This window comes from Phascolarctos cinereus, unplaced genomic scaffold (genome assembly GCF_003287225.1).
Source record: "Phascolarctos cinereus isolate Bilbo 61053 unplaced genomic scaffold, phaCin_HiC Scaffold_726;HRSCAF=1367, whole genome shotgun sequence".
In the NCBI taxonomy this organism is placed as follows: domain Eukaryota; kingdom Metazoa; phylum Chordata; class Mammalia; order Diprotodontia; family Phascolarctidae; genus Phascolarctos; species Phascolarctos cinereus.
The window spans coordinates 35,002,647-35,023,098 of NW_027556098.1; the positions used below are offsets into that span (position 1 = coordinate 35,002,647).

Here is a 20,452-nt window from a genome sequence, read left to right on the forward strand (position 1 = left end):
ATTTTAATATATGTACTCTAAGTAGTCAAAATTAAGTATTTAAAAAACAACTAACAATTCCGAATGACTGGGTGTTTATTTTTTACATTTTAAAAAATTTGGATTTTAAACAACAAATAAAATGGGCATTTACAATACAAAGTAGAACAGGAAAGAGTACTAGAGATATAACTTTCAAAGTTGCCCTGCTATCCTTTGATTCTTTTTTTGACTTTATTTTCTCTTCTGTTCATCTTTTAAAAAATGTTTCAATGACCTCGCCCATTAAAAAAAATTTTTTTTGCTACCTTATACTTAACCTTCCCTTCCTCCCATTCCCACCTAAATCAGAAAATAATAAAGTAAAAAAATTACAACAAATATATATTGGCAAACAAGACAAATTCCCACACTAACAGCATCTAAAAATTTTATCCTATTCTTTAAATTTTTAAATTATAAAATCATATGGATCTGTTGAAGGTACTACAAGTATAAAATAAAAACTCATAAACATTGCAAGATAAGACATTTGGCAACTGGTTTGAGATTTTTTTAATTTTATAAGGGAGAAGGGCTGGTTCCATTGAGGCTCAGAGATACTAACATACCATACACTGTTAATATCAAAACCAAAAAGTAGGAATTTATTATCAAAGAATCCCCCCAGCCAACATTTACCATCTCCAAAGATTAAGAAACTATACAAAACAAGGGTTTATGACAAAGAGATAAAACATACTCAACCACCTAATTCACAATTGACCAATTCCAGACTCTAGTAGCAACTCTACTGTGATTATATTGTATGTGATAAAAGCATCACTCCAGGTGATCCAGGATTTTTTGAGACCCAAATGAAAATAGCAATTTAAAATTCTACTATATGCCTAAATGTTGCATTATATACTTCTTCTGTATTTGGACCATTTGTCAGAAAAAAAAATAAATATGAAATTGTACATAATGAACAAAATCATCATTATATCAATTTGTAGGGATCCAAAAAAAGTTACAGATAGGAACACAGTATTTCAAAATGTTACATATTCATATATAAATATAATTAAAAGTTAACATACATATATATTCATAGTTAAAGTCACTAACCCAGTCAATAAACATTGAAGTCCACATCCAGTTTACTATTTCAAGAAAAAGATATGAATTGACAACCAGAGACCTTCTAGAAACTTCAGATCACTCAGAACTCAAAAGAATTTTACTTTATATGTAATTTAGTAAACAGCTTGATTTATTCAGATGAATTTAAAACAGCAAATTTTCAGAGAAAAGACCTAGAAGGGACGGGAACAATGATAGTAGTATAAGTCCCAGCAAAGATGGTGAAAAATTAATCTACAATTTGATTCCAAATCTTTAAGATTAAATTTTGTTCACTATACTAAATTATTTATAGAACGCACTAGATAATAGCCTCTTGCCTTTATATTCATATCAGACATGTTAATATAACTGTTATTTGGAAAATTCAGTTATGTCAAACAACTCATTCTCTACTGATGCCAGATAAATTGGAAATATTACAGAAACAAAGAAATTACAGGGATGAAAACTCACTTCATAAAAAGCAGTTGCCACAGGATTCCTTCAAATGACAAGGTGTATAAAATATTAAAATAATTAATATATTCTTGGATTTGTACACATATCTAATTCATATATGTATAGCTATAGTCATTTGAATGCAAATGCAACAACACAATGAAGACTACAGGACCACTGGACACCAAAATTAAGTTAAAGAAACCTGAAAAGCCATTGGGTAGCAATAAGATAAGTGAAACAAAAATGTCATTTGAAGTGAGAAAAATATATATATATTTTTTGGTGGAGGGATGGTGAAGGGGGAAGGAGAAGCACCAAAAGGGATAGTCACAATCTCCTAAAGGACTCTATAAATGTGGAGAATTCCTTTTTCATAAAGACAATTACAAGGAAAACACATTCCTGGTATTGTACATAACTTATACTGGGAGGAAAAAAACTAGTTGATTTTCAGGTATATTTAAAGAGTATTTCATACACAATGTATTTCCTCAATAAATAAGATGTTAGGCCAAACAGGTGAACAAATAAACCACTAAATTAAATAGAAGAGAGGTATTTAATCCAAACCAAAGGCAGCAATCCAATGTTCCAAAAGTGTGGGAAAGAAAAGACACTTAGAAATCAGAGATTCAGGGCTGGAAGGGAACTTAGAAGCCAACAAATCCAAATCCTTCATTTTAGAGAGGGGTACTTTTTATTATGTGGCTTAAGCCTGAGATAATTTTTGAGAGTAGCTAGGTGGCACAGTGGATACAGCACCAGGTCTGGACTCAGGAAGATCAGAGTTCAAATCTAGCATCAGACACTCACTAGCTGGGTGACCCTGGGCAAGTCTTCACCCTGTTTGCCTTAGTTTCTTCATCTGTAAAATAAGCTGGAGAAAGAAATGGCAAACAACTCCAGTATCTTTGCCAAGAAAACCCCAAATGGGGTCACAAAGAGTTGGAAATGACTGAAAATGACAACAGATTCTAAAGAGATAAAGGGCAATAAGACTTATTCATTACTTACTATTCACTGATAGAAATGAAAGATACAAACTAATAGCAGCCCTTGTAAAGTACTTTACATTGTCTCATTGGTCCTCAAAAGAATCCAGAGGTACGTGCTTATTATTCTCATTTTGAAGATGAGGAAACTGAGGCACAAGGGAGGTTAAGTGACTCGACTAGGGCCACATTTCTAGTGTCTGAGGCATGATTTTGAACTCGGGTCTTTCTGTCTCCATATCCAGAACAGTAACTACTCATCTTCTGGTTTGAATTAGATAGATAGATAGACATGTAAGTTAGATACATATTTTCCTTTTCTCTGCTTCCTACTTTTACCACTCTGCATGACATTTCAAGATGGCACTCCTTAAAAGTGGAATTAATCTCTCAGGTAAAACCTTCTTAATGGTCTCCTAGAGCCCACACAATAAGTCTGCTCATTATTCAACACTGAGAATTGAAAAAATGATTATTCTATTAAATTTGATGAATTGCTTTCTCCTTCTGACTTTTTTCAGTATTAAGAACAGTTGCAAAGTGTGGTGGTACTTTAGTGGTTATTGAAGCTAATTGATTTTCACATAATTGTTTTATCTCAGCTAATCACTGAAACTGGCACAGTACTTTACATATGCTCTATCTCATAGGTTCCTCACAAAACTGTTAGAGAAATAGAACAGATATTATTCCTATTGTACAGACAAAGAAACTGAGGTTCAGCTGGGTTAAAGTGATCACAAAGCTACTAAATGTCAAACTCATTATTCAAACCTTGGCAGCTAATTCCTAACTCCAAGCACAATATTCCTAGCATTCCACCACACATTTCAATGGCTTATTATGTAATCTTTGCAACTAACATGTTATCATCCCACTATTTATAGTTTTTAAGAAACAAGCTGGAGCCCAGGTTGACAACTATGGACTCTGACTGAAATCAAAGGCACCAAACAAAGATATGAAATGAAGACTAAAGACTGGAGTGGATAATGTTAGGATTGTTAAAAGCCATCACCAATGTCAAAAGATACTAGCAATGGAAAGGTATGGGGGGAGGCCAGATTAACTAAGGACTTTAGCATTACTGCTAAATTATTATTTACTGCTCTCTCAAAGGAAATACTCTTCCACTCCTATTTAGAGCTAACTAATAGTAGTAGTTGTTCATTTGTTTCAGTCATGTCCAACTCTTCATGACCCCTTTTGGTTTTTTCTTGGCAAAGACACTGGAGTGGTTTGCCCTTTCTTTTCCCAGCTCACTTTACAGATAAGGAACTGAGGCAAATAGGATTAAGTGACTTTCCCACAGTCACAAAACTAGTAAGTATCTGAGGCCAGATTTAAGCTCAGGAAGATGAGTGTCTTTCTGATTCTAAGCCCAGTGCTGTTTCCACTGCACCACTTACTTGCCCCTTGATAATGGAAGTATATAACAGGAATTCCTGCAGCAGTTATAGAGTATGAGAGCATTCTCTTTTTGCTAAAACTGTACCAAGAAGGAAGGATCCTTGGTTTCCTCAATTCCTGCTTCAAAAGGATTGGAGACAGTGAACGCTACTGTTCCACTGATGTGCATCTTTGCTTCAAAACAGCAGATGACAACTTATCCATTCTTCCTTAGCCTGTGTAACTCTTGTCCATGTCCCCATATAAATCCTCCAAACAAAGTCCACGTGACATACTGAAGATGTTTTCTAGATCCCTCCACACTGTGTGGATACCAGTTGGTCAAGCATATTAAGTGCTTACCATGTACAGAGCACTGTGCTAAAGCAGTGAAAGGCAAAGAGTGGGAGTGACAGGGGTACAACTACACCAATACAAGATATAAACAGTGTTAATGGAAGGCAAGGGGTGGTGCCAGAAAAGACTTCTTATAGCAGGTGGATCTCGAGCTAAATCTTAGAGGAATACAGAGAAACAGGAGATGGAGCTATGGGAGAGCATTTCAAGCTCTTCACAGGGCAAGTCAATGAAAACTCATGGAGTTTGGAGGACTGTTATATACAGACCCAGTGTCCCAAGATCTTTAAGGTTGTGGGAGGGAATAAAAGGTAAAATCAGACCAGAAAGCTAGGAATGGGCCAAACTGTGAAATACCATAAAAGCCAAATGGAAGATTTTTACATTTGATCTTCGATGTAATAGGGAGTCAGTATAGTTTATTGAGCAGCCCAGTAACACGATCATACTTGCATTTTAAGAAAATAACTTTGGTTGCTGACTAGGAGATGTACTGATAAGAAGAGAGAGATCAGAAGCAAGTAGACCAACTAGAAGGTTATTATACATTATAGCTGTGAAGTGATAAAAACCTGCACCAGGTAGTGGCTGTATGTGTGGGGATGTACAGGAAAGATATCAGGAAGGTAGACCAACCAGAAGACTACTGTAATAGTCTAAGAAAGAAGAAATAAGGGCCTACCGCAGGGAGGGTGAGTGCAGAAGAGGAGACAATGCACATGAGAGAGGTTGTGAAAGAAGAGCTGACAAATTCTGGCAACATATTAGACATGTGGGTTAGGGGGGATTAGAAGTTAAGGATGACTTGCTTATCTGTCCTTTAAATAGTCTGGCACAGAGAAAAATGAATCTGAAGACCTGCATTCAAAACCTGTCTGATACTGACCAGCCTGGATGATTATCTGCCTTTCTCCAAAGCTGTTTCCTTATCAATAAAATAGGGATAATATCCACAGAATGCCTACCTCAGAGGATCTTTGTAAAGAGAAATGAGAAAATGTACATTAAGCATTTTGCATATTTTAAGCCTCTATATATACTGTCAGTATTATTTATCTAATGATATTGACACCAGTGGTATCAAATTCAAGTGGAAATGAGGGCCACTAAACCACATATAGAGACCCTGACAGACTGAATTATAAACTGAGAAAGCCATTTAAATATTATGTTTTACTGTGTTTTTATTCATTTTATTAAGAATTCCCCAATTACATTTTAATCTGGTTCAGGCACCACACAGGAGTATTGTGGGCCACATAAGGTCTGCAGGCTCCATGTTTGATACCTCTGTTTTATACTGTTTCTTCTGAACAATTTTTCACTGCTAATATACTAATGTGCTCCCACTACATCTATCTCCATTGCCATCTAGGTGACCTGCAACATTTTGGGGGGTAAGGAGGGTGGTATAGGACAGGATAAATTATGGCATTCCATAACTTGTAACTATACACACACGAAAAAAGAGCACATTGATATTAAACATTTCATTTAACCTAAGCTTTAGGCAGCTAGGTGGTAGAGCAAATAGAATATCAGGACTGAAGTCAGGAAGACATCTTCCTAAATTCAAATCTGACCTCAGATGCTTACTAGTTATCTGACCCTGGGCAAGTTACTTAAACCACTTTGCCTCAGTTTCCTCATCTATAAGTTGGAGAAGGAAATGGCAAGGAAAGAGAAATGGCCATTCCAGTATCTATGCCAAGAAAACCCTAAACGGGTCATAATGAGTTGAACACAACTGAAACAACTGAACAACAACCTTCAGGCAGAAGAAACTGGATTCATTAAGAGCATCATACAATTTCCAAAAGGCAATCCAGACTTCCTCCTATTCCTATTCAATTTATGTGACCAGTTCATTTCACAGTGTCCAGCTCAGATACACATATATCTTTGTAGATGTATGTAGACCATCTTTGTAGGATTATTCATATAACTGCATGTCATAGTTTGGACAACAGGTATCCTCTATCCTCTTGATTTTTCCTGGGTGGACAGTTAGGTCAAACTATTTGAATGATCACAAATTCATGTAGGAGGCTTTATTTACATGTTTCAGTGTTTTATTCAATGAGCATAAAGTTATCTGCAAAAATGTGACGAGTATTCACCTCAGTGCTTTATGTCTCATTAGATATAAAAAATCAGATAATATGCAAACAAAATTACCTTTGATGCTATCCCTTTCAAGGAATCTTGTTTGATTTTTTAAAATACTCATGGGAAACATCTTGAAGAACCTTTATTTGCATTATTTTACATTATTACATCAAATGCTTTTAAAATCATGGACATTACAGTGACATTTTGGATTTCCTGATCCTATCAATTTTGTCATTGTATAGTCATCTGCTAAGTATGATATTGTTTTGTAAAATGTCAGTCTGTTCTTTTCTTCATAAAGGAAGCCTATATACATATACAATAATCTCAGAGATTTTGTAGAGATGTGAATTTTGTAGAGATCACCTTTTATGGGTGATAATAGGTCTGTGATGTTGTTCCAGTATTTTCGTATCATCTTTTCCTGTTATCTTGAGCATCAGACCATCAATGCCCTCACAATTATGTTACTTCTGACATTACCCTCCTCCGCATGCACTTTGATCAGTTCAGCTGCTCTTTCCACCTTGGTGCATGCGATTTTTAATATTAAGAGTTCTAATGTGATGGCTTTATAGTCACTGATAGAGAAAAAGACTTACTGGAAAAATTTTTACAGAATTTTTTCAATTACTTTATCTTTTTTTCTAAAGTTGTTCTAGATCCTCTTTCCCTCCATATGCCCTTAGCAAAATTTGGCTTAACTGGACAAGTCACTCATCCACTTTAAGCCTCAGTTTTCCCTTCGGTAAAAAGAGAGGGGTCTACAGTCTACTATATGGGCTCAAAGATCCCTTTTACCTTTAAATCTATGATCTTATGATCTATTTCCAAGCTTTTTTATAGACTTGTATTCATCTCCACTGGTTGTTTTCTGAGGCAATACTACTCAAAATTGACCTCTGTTCTCCTCCACGGTATTTTACAAATGAGTTTACACTATAAAAGTATTGTCCCTGCTTGTCATCTTCGTCCAACAAGAGTAATCTGAGTACGTTTCTAGGATCTTTTGGTCTCCTTATAGTGGCAATTGATTTATATCAGTTAATTTTGCTTAAGAAATGTTGATATTATTTGTCATAGTCTGTTATTTTTATATAGTTCCCATTTCTTAGTATCAATGGCTTATTTACAAAGTTCAGGTTGGAATTAGCTCAATTATATAACTTACTTTTGATTTGTATTCTTCTAGTTTGGTATTGAGTTTTAACTTCTCTATGTCAGTCTATACATAGACAACTGATACATAAATGACTCAAACTGGTAATCAGTTACTTCTAATTAGATTATAGCCAATTTTTTTCTCTTTTTTTGGTGTTTTTATTAGGTCCAGTGTCTGCCATCCATAATCATAAAAAATTATGCAAGATAAGATATTTTGATGTTGTTCAGTTGTTTCCAACTCTTCATGACCCCATTTGGGGTTTTCTTGGAAAAGATAATGGAGTGATTTGCCATTTCCTTCTCCAGCTCATTTTACAAATGAGGAAATAGAGGCAAACAGGTTTAAGTGACTTGCTTTGGGTTACACAGCTAGTAAGTAACTAAGGCCAGTTTTGAACTCAGAAAGATAAGTGTTTCTGCCTTCATGCTGTGCACACACTGTGCCACCCAGGTGTGATTTAGACACGTATTAGCATTTTGTATATACTATAAATTCTTGGTCCTTCTCATTTCTAATTCCTGATCATTTTCCAACATAAATTTCACAATCTTCAGAATGCCCACCTTTACTTACATTAAATCAGCAATTCTTAAAGTATGGTCAGGGGACCCATGGGTATAAGTAGGCAGGTCTGTGAGGTAAAAACTAGTTTCATAATAATACTAAAATATTTTAAGTTCTAATAAGTAAATATTGATAGATGTAGCTTTGGTGGTAAGAATCTTGAATAATTTTTAGGAGTGTAAAGAGATCCTGGGACTAAAAAGTATGAGAACCACTGCAATAAAGACATCGAGAATTAAAGTATGCATTGATATAAATTGTGGGTGTCTTACTAAGTTTTCTCTACCTCCTTATACTCTATATCAGAGGTTGGTAAATGAGCTGTAATTTTCCTCATGATGGTCTTTTTTCAAATATTCATCATGACCACTGTAATGCAAAGACTAAGCACCAATTAAAAGATGTTTATTGTTGCCTGAGGATATACTATAAAAACAACTCTACCAACTTCTTTCCTTGACTGAGCAAAGAGAACCTGTGGATTACTTTTCCATTTATCTGCAAGTTCCTTTTGTCTTCTGGCTTCATTTATAGTTAAGAATGTCAAGACTGATATAGTTCAGTTGCTCCAGAAGTTCATCTACTTGCTGGTCACTGACAAATAACTTGCATTTACAGATGACCTAAAATCTATGTGATTCTCAGCATGTTCTGGTTTTATCACTGCAAAAGTGGAAGGGTAGCTACATACGATTAAGTGCCATTTTGTTCTATTCATTGCATCAATAGCTGCTGTGGACAAAGAATTCACCACCAAATAACCAGTCTACTAGTGATGAGCCTCTCTACTTAATTAAGTTGGGCCAGAAAGGAAACATATAGTTAGTTGCCAGGACCATGTGCAAAGTCTTAGCATTACAGGATAACCTGTCAGAGCGTGCCCACAGCCGGCATAGCTTTGCTGAATCCAGGACCATTTCGTGATTTCTGAAGTATTTTACAAATATATCTTATTTGATAGCGTGGCATAAAAAACACAGCAAAATTTCTCACTGCAAACACAGCACTCTTTTCACAGAATAATACTGCAGCTCTATGCTGGTTTTTTCCTTATTTTATAGATGATGTAAGTGAAGTTCAGAGAGGATCATAAGAGCTTGCATCTAGGTGAGATTTGAACCCAAGTTTTCTGACTATAGAGTGATGTTCTGTGACTTGTCCAAAGATCCATAGCTAGAAAGTGAGTGGCAGGGCAGCTAGGTGGCACAGTGGATATAGCACTGGCCCTGAAGTCAAGAGGATCTGAGTTCAAATCTGACCTCGGACACCTGACAATTACTAGCTGTGTGACCCTGGGCAAGTCACTTAACCCCATTGCCCAGCCAAAAAAAAAAAAAAAGAATTCAAAAAGTGAGGGGCATGATGTGAATTCAGGTCTGCATTACACCATATCTAATTTTTGTCCAAAAGGGAAAAAAAACACTTTTTTCTAAGATTATCAGATTCTCTGACAACAGTTAGCATTCAAATATGCCCTTCAAGGTTTCTAAAGTGCTTTACAAATATCTCATTTCTCCTTCAAACAAGATTTGGTTTATCCTTCAAACAAGGAGGTTATTCTACTATTCTCTACTTCCATGTTTCCAGTGGGCAGAGGTTTAGGATGGACTCAGAAAAAGAGACAAAAGAACACATTCCCTTTCCAGTTATGCCTATGACAATTTGCTTAAATATAACTTTTATAACATACAGAATAACTGGCAAGGCTGAATATACTTTTTTATTTTTTGGCCAGGGGAGGAGGGATCTGAAACTTTAACAATGTAGAAATCCCCAGTGAGAAATGTCCACCAAGACAGAGCAGATCCTTTTCTGAAATGTTCTAGTCTTAGAAAACTGCCCCAGCCATTGAGGGATGAAGGGAGGTGTTGAGGTCCCAAGGCCAGTGTGCATCAGAATTAACATAATGTTGAATACATCATCATCTTCATAAATCCACTTTTTCATACAGTCTACATCACACCCCACTTCCACGTACCTGGCTTCATAACTACAAGATGCAATTTCAGCCTTGGACAAAACAGAGTCAATTCCATTTGTCTGTGCAGAATCCTGATTTTCCAACAGTGATGAATCTGGTACATCAGGAACTCTATCTGCTTTGAAAGTAATATACTGTTATAATTATAGGTAAGAAAAGCTTAATTTTAGTTCAAAAAGATGTTTTCCATTTCTTTCATTCAACAATATATAACAAATGAAATTGCAACTCCAACCACTGGGAGCTACATCACTATAAATAAGGAAAAATACAGTGCTCCATTATTATTTGTCTATCTTAACCTACAATTAAGTAAAAATAGGTCATTATTATACAAAAGAGAAGTATCCATTTATTATAGAGACCTTCATGAGCCACTGAGGCTTTTTACAAAATAAATATTCCTCCATTAGCACAATCTCTGGAGATCAACACATATGGCCAGAGATCAGGAAGTGAAACCATCTGTATACATTTCTTTAAAAAGGAGTTCTCCTGTAAAGGTCATAAAGTTTTAAGCCATGGAAACGATAAATTTCCTAAAGTATGTTTCCTAGTAATTAAAGTAAAATAACAACATAATTAATAAATATTACCCTTTTGATATAATATGTGCTAAAAATTATCAGATTTTTTTAGTACCTCCCTCCACCCCTGATCATACTCCATTAAATATCACAATAAAGTATCAGCTAAAATAACACACTTCAAGTATATCTGTGGCAGTTAACCATTCATGTTCAATAAACAACATTCAAGGGTCAAAGGAATACTAGATGTTCAGAGTACACACTGGTAGATTTTGGCTAATGGGCTACAAATTCACCAATTACCCCTTGATCTAAAAACCAAATGCAATATTCACTAAATAGCAAGAGCAAAACAAAAAAAAAAGGAATACATACACACACGCATGAGCGCGCGCACACACACACACACACATGTATACATACACACAAAACTACAGAAAAGGAGAAACTCTAGAGCCTCCTGGCTGCTTGCCACTTTACTTCCTTTACAACCTTCAGATTCACTAGTAATTCAGAAATAGACAGTAGAGAAAACAGCTTCAGTTATAGGTCTCTCAGGATGCTATTATTAGGTTTCAAGAAATGCCTGCTGTGAAAAAAACACATTGCACATTCTACAAAACACATTCTCCACCACATCTATGCTACTATAAACAAATATAACATTAGATGGTAAAACAAGACCTAAAGACATCACATCTGCTAATTCCTTAAATTCTATTTTGAGATCACTACAACTTACAAATGAACTATTTTTGCTGTTTAATTCACAAATTTTATGTTACATGAAAAACTAGCCAGCCCTAAAGAACCTGACAAAATACATGGCTTAGTGACATTCAACAACTACTCTGAGTACAGTGACTACTCTCCCCACAACTCACTACACCAATTTCAAGTATTTACTGAATACAAACACACACAAAGACATACAAACATACAAAGAATAAACTCCAATCAACCTTTCATTTTCCAAATCTCAATGCAATTCTTGAACCTGTTTAAGAAGGAGCAAATACTATAGAATTTGAGCTATGATCTCATGTACGCTACACTAACATATGCTATACTCTTCCAATGTGTTATCTTTTACATGGCAATCTCTTACAGGGCAAAATGTTCAAAGTTTCTGAAGGATCTTGAAACTAAAGAACAGCTCCAATATTCTATGATCCTAAGCTGAAATTTTATAAGAAATACAAAACTATCAGGTCAACAGAGGGGAACCACTAAGCCCAAAAAGTATTGCAACTTGTGAACAGAGACTAAAGGGGTGACCAGTTGCTTTTCAAAAGTGTTCTTACTAATTTATGTCCCTAAAAATTTGTTTGTTAAAAATCATTTTTATATTTGGAAGCCTCACTAAATACCCAAAGACACTTGAAATTTCAAATTAGAGAAAAATCATGCCCAAAGTAAAGAATGAGAAGAACAATTTCTTTGGTCCATGCATTCCCACGCCCTGGCCTGAGATGCAGTGCCATCTTGTTTATCTTCACTGGGCTCGCTGACCTTTTCCACATCGCAGCAGAGTGGATCCCTCCATGAGCTGATAGAGTTGCTTCATGTGAAATTCAGGGCAATGCAGGGACACACTGTCCTCACTGGAGGGCAAGGTAGAGAACTGCTCATCAAAACTTGACAAACTAGACGGGCACATGGTGAATGTGGAGGAACGGTTGGAGAAATCAGAGGCCAGGACCCAAGTCTGTGAAAAAGAAATCGCTGAGAATAAATCTGTGACTAATACGATGTTTAAAAACTGTTGCTCTTTTAGAATGAAAACTGAAGATGCTGAGGGGGTGGGAAACATCTGCATCTTGGGAATCCTGGGAGAAGTAAAAGGCCCCAACCATGAACTTTAAACTGATTCAGAACATCAAGGCCATCAATGTGAAAGTGATACTTCTGCATATCATTCAGGAAGCTGCTTCAAAGTGAAGGCATAGATGAAAATTGATAGTAATATTGTTAGACAAAGAGTTTCAATGTGGCTAATAAGAAGTTGGAAGTTTTTATACAAAGAATCCAAGATGCTATCTTCCCTAATATTGTGACCAGCAAATAGTCCAGAAGGTGGAAATAGGATTTTTTAAAAAGTTTGTAGACAGTTGGAGACATTTAATTCTAAATCTATTTTTCTAAAAGTACTTTTTAAAATTTGATGATATTGTATTTAATAATAAGCTTCAGGACAAAGATCAGAAAACTGGAGAGAGGAATATGAGGCACTGGACAAATGAAGTAAGTGTTCTATGTTTTGGTTTACTTGTAATAGAATCTTGCAATAAGGAACAGACTATTCATTTTGTGTATAACAACACACAAAAAACGAATTTGTTATGATCACTATGCCTTAAAATGAGTAATATCCAGTTATGGCATACATGGGAGTTTACATTCAGGTTCTTAGTGGTAGGGTTGTCTAAAAAAATTTGATCTTTAACAAGTCATGAATAAATACTAAATGACATTCTACATTCCCTGTTAAGGAACAATCTATGCTAACTTTCAGATGATAAGTATAGTGTAACTTTTTTTGGATTCTATGCGTTTTAAGGGAAGGGGAAAGTGAATTTTAAAGTCCTCTAAAGAGTGATAACAAAACTTCAGCTACCTTTATAAAGATAGCCAGAAAACCACTGCCTTTTCAGAAAACTGCATAGTTAAGCTGTAAGCTGAGGAAGGAAAGAAAAGAGAGAACTAGCTCTTGGCTTCTCACTGAAGATGTATATACCGATTATAAAGCTCTAGACAGAGACATCCTGAAATAAGAAAGGTGCACTTGAGCCAGCAGTGAAGATTACCCATACAGGTAATCTTATACACAAATAATAGAAGAGATGCTATTTCAATATCCATTTTTTCCTTTAAACTACATTTACTTCTGTCCACTTTTCCAGATTTCTAAAATAGCTCTCTCCCCTCATACGAAATACCAAAGAGAATCAAAAAAGCTTCCTCCTCTTGTACCAAATACCAGAGAAAAACTACACCATTAGAGAAAAACTCCAGTCATAGTACCAACAATTAAGAAACAATCCAAATAATTAAATATCACAGCACAACAATCTATTCAGCACAAATCCAAAAACATTCCTAGAATCATTCTGCCTGACAAGATAATTACACTCTTAAATATAGAGATCAATTTTAAACACTTATAAGACATAGAAAATACATGAATAAATACATTCCCTAGTATTTTTATGAAACATCCAAAGATGACTACCATCAACAAAAAGCATATAGCTGTTCCAGTTATTCACCTACTTTCCCATTTGTCTCCTTAAGATTATCTGCTTAGTTTTCAAAATGAATTCAAACTTTTACTCCTAAAAAGCAACGAGGCCAAAAAACTAAGAAAAAAGTGTATAACCTATTCCCTTCATAGAAACTTAAGCTCATAATTAATCTAATTTCTAAACACACTATAAATATTAATCAGAAAGGCACACAAAGCCAAAAGCAAATACAGAGATTTTCCACATACCAGGTAAAAAGCCTACACTTACTGCTAAATGTGTTTACAAATTAGCTCTTTGACAGAAACTTCATTTATAAAGAAAAAAATAAAAAGAATACCTTTTTAAAAATATCTGGTGCATTAATATCTACAACTAAAAAGTCACAAAGCACTTAACACTGGCCACTTGGTTATATTACATTTCCATTCTACAACAGGAAAATATTATTCACATTTGCCATAGGAAATAATTTCAAAAATGACAGTTATGATGGTTACCCTAATCCATGATGCTAGTACTTTTAATTGCATGGGGAGAAAATTCATACCCCTGGACAAGCATAAGACTAACTCTAAAAAAATTAATATTTTAAACTACGCTTTCATTTCTTTGGCAAATACTTTTAGCAACTTCAAACTATTTTTTTAATCTTTTTCTGTGATATAATGAATCAAACAACTTATGTTACAAACTTTTTAAAAAAAGTCATTTTTGCAAAACTAAATATTTTTCATGCTGTGTTAAAGCAAATTAATTCTTTTAAAATATTCTTCACTTTTCAGAGAAATAAAAATTCACAAGTTAATATACTATCACCTCTGATAAATATTACGCACAGGCTACTCACATATTTTTAAGTCAAATACTACTTTGTTCTTAAATGTCAGACCTGATAATAAGTCATCTGAATACAAAACGTAATTGTCCTTAACTCTGATCTTACATTTCAACCAAAACAACGTCAACAAAAACATAATTCTTCAGCAGCAGCACAGTAACTTCAAAGTAGGCTTATTATCTGTACCTGCTTTGCCTTTCAGTATTTTATTCTGGTAATACTGCCATTCCAGCTGGGGGTTAGCTCCAGGGCGTAAGGGTGCCCTTCCTGAACCTCTGTTACTTGTAACAGCTACTGGCTTTCCTGGAGATGAAAAAGATTTAATTATTTATCAACTATGAAAATTTTCTTTAAATGTTTAAATATGCTAAAGTAAAAACATATAGAGGTATTTTAAAATAGCACACTCAAGTTTTGTTTATCTAAATCAACAAATATTTATTAAGTGACTACTGTGTGCTAGACACCGTGCTATGTGTTACAAATAAAAGGAATGAAACAACTGCTCCCAATGAGCCTGGATGCAGAAAACAGCAAGTCACTGGCAAAACCAAGATTTAACAAGAATTCTTTTAGAAATTAAAATTCCATATGCAATAGAGCCTGATATGATGAAAGGAACAAATCACAAGAAAAGGATAACATCTGACAGACAGCTTCTGTTTTATGCTAAAGGGAGTGCATTATATAATTACTATATTCAGAGGTATCATGTTTTGATCCCCAATGTAACCAATATATGGAAATGATTATGTTTCACGGTAGTTATAAAATTATTTTTATGTACCACTTTGTCTTTTAAGTACTGAAAAGAGATAATCACAATATTCTTAAACAGCAGTGTGGAACATTCACTAAATATTTTATATGAAATGGCACACCAAAACTTTATTTATGAGCCAACTTCAGCTCTTTAACATTTCAGATTTTCTTGATAGCGCTAAAATGGGTACTGCCCATGATGGGTGAGATGAATGCCTACAATAGCATCTTTAGAGCAGCAACTATTGGCAAACACAAAATATCTAGTCCTAGCAACACACAGTGTATGATTCTATCAGAACAAAAAGCTAAATATTAATTCTTCCCAAACTGTTCTAAGGTTCACAGCTGAAATTAAGAACTCCAAGTTTCCACCAAAAAAAAGTCTAAATATATTATGAATGCAATATAATACTACTGTGCTAATGAAAGGAATGGTTTCTGAGAAACCTGGAAAGACCTGTATGACCTGATACAGAGTAAAATGAGCGAAACTAGGAAAATAACATACTGTATTGACACTGTAAAAACAAACAATTTTCAAAGACTTAATAACTTTGATGAAGGCAAATATCAGATGACCGATAATGAAGAAAGCTACCTATCTTCCTTGACAGAGAGATGATGGACTAAATATGAACGGTCACATTTTTTAATATGGCCAATATGGATATGTGTTTTCCTTAACTACACATGTTTGTTATAAGAGTTTTATGTCTTTTTTTTTTTTGGGTTGGAGGGAAGAAAGAGGACATTAATGCTTGTTAATTTTTTTCAAAAAAGAAAAACCTAAGAGTTCGAAGTATACTAAAGTCAAATCCTGTAAAACAAAGGCTGCAAAAAGTCTCTTATCTACTACAAAATTCTATGAAGGCTAGACTACTCATTAATCTGTTATAACAAAATCTGATCCATAAATTAATAATTTCATTTCACTATTTGAAAGCCTAAGTAGACTATCTATACTCCGAATATCATTTTCTAGGTTTCAATGATATTGTATTAATCCAATATGGGACTCTTCTTGAATACAGACTGTACCTCCTCATACTGAGATCTCTTCCTATGAATAAATTATCAATAATGTAATAATTAACATCAAACACGTTCAAGTGCAGAAGCAGGTCTTATTCTGCCTTAAACCCTGGCTAAGAGATCTGACAAGTAAAATCCACAAATTTCCATCATCTCCTTTTCTGTAATAGAGAAAAGGTGTGTGACTAATCTCCTGTTCCACTGCACGATACATAGAAACCTAAAGTTAGGAGGTAAGATACTGGCAGAAGGAAGTCAGAGGAAACATACAATTAAAAATTATTATCTCACTGTTCAAGTATTTTTAATAATGAGTGAACCAAGAATACTTACCTTTGAGATCTGGTCTATTTCGGATACCCACTGACACAAAGAAGCAATCCATATCAACATGCATTATACAGCTCTGATGTCTGGATGGATTCAATACAGACATGTTGCCTGTAATCAAAGAAAAAAATATTGAAATCGAATTTCACAGTTTCAAAAAACCTATCTATTAAATAAAAGAAGCCTGAAATTTCAAGACTCACAGGGAAAAATTCTATGGCCTCAAAAATTAAAGTCTCAACTAAACTTTTTATTCATCAAAAATAATGAGCCAGCAGAGGCATAGTAGATAAGTATGCTAGCCCCAGGGGAAGGAAGAGCTAGCTTCAAGACCTCGGACATATACTGGTGATGTGACTCTGGGGAAGTCACTAAACGTCTCAGGGCTATAGGCAATTCTTTAAGACCATAAGTTGCAGAGAAGGTGCCAACCTACTTTAGTAGAGAGTTCATTCAAGAATTCCTTATGCCAAAGAAATCACTCCAGACTCTGTTTTAGCTTAAAAAGTAAGTTAGATGCCAACATGAGGGGAAAAAAAGTATTTCTTTTTAGTACAATCTCTATTTCAAAATCTTGTATTTTCTTAACTCACATTATAAAATTTTATTTTAAAAAAACCTGTCACCTATTAATGCAATAAAAAACCCTTATTTATTTTGAAAATTTTATGACTATCCATAGGGATATGTTTCCACGTTAAGGTCACAAGCATAAGACAATTAAAAAAAAAACTTCTCCATAATACTATGAACATATTTCTCATGACTTGAATATACTTCTAAAAAATGTCTGCAGAAATTCTGTAAGGAATGTATTTTTCCACATTAACTTCCTTATGTACCTCAGATATGCAGTCCTTAAGAAACAACTTCAAACAAAACTATGAAAAAGGGGGGCCATGGCCTCCAGTTCCTTACATCTGTCTCAACTCCATTTAACTCTGCAGCTTCTCGTTTGCCAGAGCAAATTGTTCTAGCTTTCTGATACCCTTCTAAATGGAAATACGACAGGTAAAAACAAGTAAAATAAATACAAATAAAACTTTACTGAGTGAACTCCTGGGAATAAGGAATCATATCTAGTTTCTTCAAGCGATCTGGATCATTGAAAGCAAAACAAAAATTTTAAAAAATCAGCTGCAGACTACAGTTTAGAATTACTTCTCATAGCATTTCGAAGGCTGTGCTTTTTATAGCTAATCCAGTACAACTACATGTCTATCTAGAGAGAGAAAATACTTAAAATTCACAATAATGAAATTCTCTATATTAGGTCACTATTATGACAGATACCTACATATTAAACATTCACAAATTGGTATTTTTTTTAAAAAGACATAAAATTTTGTTTATAATACATGCCATCGTATGAGGTTCAATATATCAAGAAATAATTACCAACTAATACTTCAGTGTATGAAGCATAAACATTATTAGGTCCTAATCTGACACTTCATCAAGGCATGGAGGTGAACTTGGATTATCCGATGATTTGTCAGGAGTTGGGAGGGTGGGGAAGGTGGGCCAAAAACACAGACTTTATCAAGCTAAAAGTCTTATATAAGGGAGGTTCATCACCAGCAGGAGGGCCACAGGGTGATGTTTTTAACCATGGCAACCCATAAAACCTATCCAGACAAAGTAGAAAAGTGCCAATTTCCTATGTTTTTTTAATCATAGAACTAAATTATAATATTCTCCTTAATCTTTCAAATTTAAGTGACAGTTAAAGAAACCAAGGCAAAATGAGAATCTATTTCACAAATAACAAAAGCATGTGGTTTAAGTAGAGTAAGGGAGAAAAAGGCAGGGGAAAGTGATTAGAAAAAGAAATTAAAAGCAGCTCAGTTGACTAAAACCAAATAGTGTCCTTTAACAGGACATAAGATAGGATGAATTTTTCCAAAACCCTTTGTCTTTATCGTTACCTTTCTATAATTTGTAGTTAATGGCACAACTTTTGGTCTATGGAATATAAACATTAAGGAAAAAGTAAAATGAGAATAATAAAGAATTTACCTATTCCATTTATAACTGAAAAAATGTTAATTCTCAAAAGTTCACTATAGATCTAAGTACCTTTTTAAAAAGTGCTATATGTCAAACCAATTTTCTGCCAAGTTTCTACAAATCCATTCAGATTCTAACTTTCAGGCCTAGAAATTTACATTGTTTTTATATAGAATCAACTTCATTCTCACACAACTTGGAGTATACATGCCACGTTTTACGCAGACCAGAACTTAAAACTCATTCAACAAATTCATACATAAGTGACTTCTCAGAATTCAACCACTTAGATCTGTTACAATTACCAGGAAACTTCTGTATTTCTGTGTTTTATATTACATTAAAATTAAAAAGCCTATTTTAACAATTGATAAGGCTTTTTATACTCTTAATTATTTCTACCATGAATTATGTAACCTATTGATCCTGTATATTTTCCCTTAATCAGGTATGATATCACAGCTTCAAAATGAGAACAAATTATCAAACACTATGCTTTAAGAAAAAAAGATATCTTCAACAAGTATCTACCTGCATCAGTTATTATAAGGGCAGACCTGCTTGCTTTCATTTTTTTTAATTTTTCCCTTCCTGGAAAGACACCACTACTTTGTCTCTGCAAGGTGTTAACAAACTCAGTCAATTCACACTTCCACATTGATATGTGATGCAGTCTTGAATGAGAATAAAAGTCTGAAATAAAATTGCAGTCCGAAGGTTTGGACAGCGCTGAGGAAGTTGCCTTGCTAATAGCAGGTACTGAAGAAGTGCTTTTTGTGCTTGAAGGCCCCTGAACAGTGGAGTGGTGAGCACCATTTATTTTAGTATGACTGTGCAAAGATGACGATGAGAATGAATTACTCATAGTCCTGTGTGGATTCCACAAAATGTCTATGTTTCTGTTGCTTTGATGCAACTGCTGCATTGTGCAGTCTCTAAAATCAATGTTGCCTTTTTCAGTCTTCTCCTCAGACAAAGGGCCTGGAGAAAGCCTGTCTGCAACACTGTTGCCCGAGGGCACCAAGCAATCCTTAGTCTTTAAGGCACCATTAGAGCTGAGAGTATGTCCATTGAGAATGGCAGTGGTGTCTCGGGGATGCTGAATTCCATTTTGTTTTTTCCCGGGAAAAATCTGCTCCAGCTCCATAAGCGTAAAATCATCACTTGTATCTTCTTCATTCCAACTGTTCATTCCATTGACTTTGATCTCATTTTCTGTCTCATACTTCTTGATTATCTGATTTCTAAAATGGAAACAGAAAATACCACTTAATGTGACAATTACTCCATATTTTTTTCTTATTGATACAAACCACTATAACTTCTTGAGCACTAGTGATGGAGTGACCCTGGAAAAATCACTCAGCTTCTCTAAGCCTCAGTTTCCCTACCTGTAAAATGGGGATAATAATGATAGCATGACCAACCTCAAATGGTTTATATTAAGAAAAGCACTTTGTAAACCTTAAAGGATAACATAGATATGAAACTTTTTTGTAAATAAACAAGTTATTTTATTCCTTCTGATAAAATGAAAATAATTTTTTGCAAGGAATAAGTAGCAGGTAAGCAAAGAAATTTTGTGTTATTA

General features: G+C 34.5%; 1 protein-coding gene across 4 annotated transcripts in view; it reads right to left on the minus strand.

Annotated features, from left to right (window-relative positions):
- Nucleotides 1–20,452, minus strand: part of REV1 (REV1 DNA directed polymerase) — a 129,003-nt gene that overhangs the window by 35,882 nt on the left and 72,669 nt on the right. Inside the window, exons 6-9 of one of the 4 annotated variants that reach the window (XM_020992844.2) lie at nucleotides 19,393–20,105; nucleotides 16,855–16,962; nucleotides 14,911–15,027; nucleotides 10,106–10,223 (exon numbers count right to left, since the gene is read on the minus strand). In XM_020992844.2, the coding sequence (XP_020848503.1) occupies nucleotides 10,106–10,223; nucleotides 14,911–15,027; nucleotides 16,855–16,962; nucleotides 19,393–20,105 (1,056 nt within the window). Of the gene's footprint in view, nucleotides 1–10,105; nucleotides 10,227–12,150; nucleotides 12,347–14,910; nucleotides 15,028–16,854; nucleotides 16,963–19,392; nucleotides 20,106–20,452 lie in introns of those variants that run through there. The other 3 variants (XM_020992843.2, XM_020992846.1, XM_020992845.1) reach the window with 3 other exon arrangements.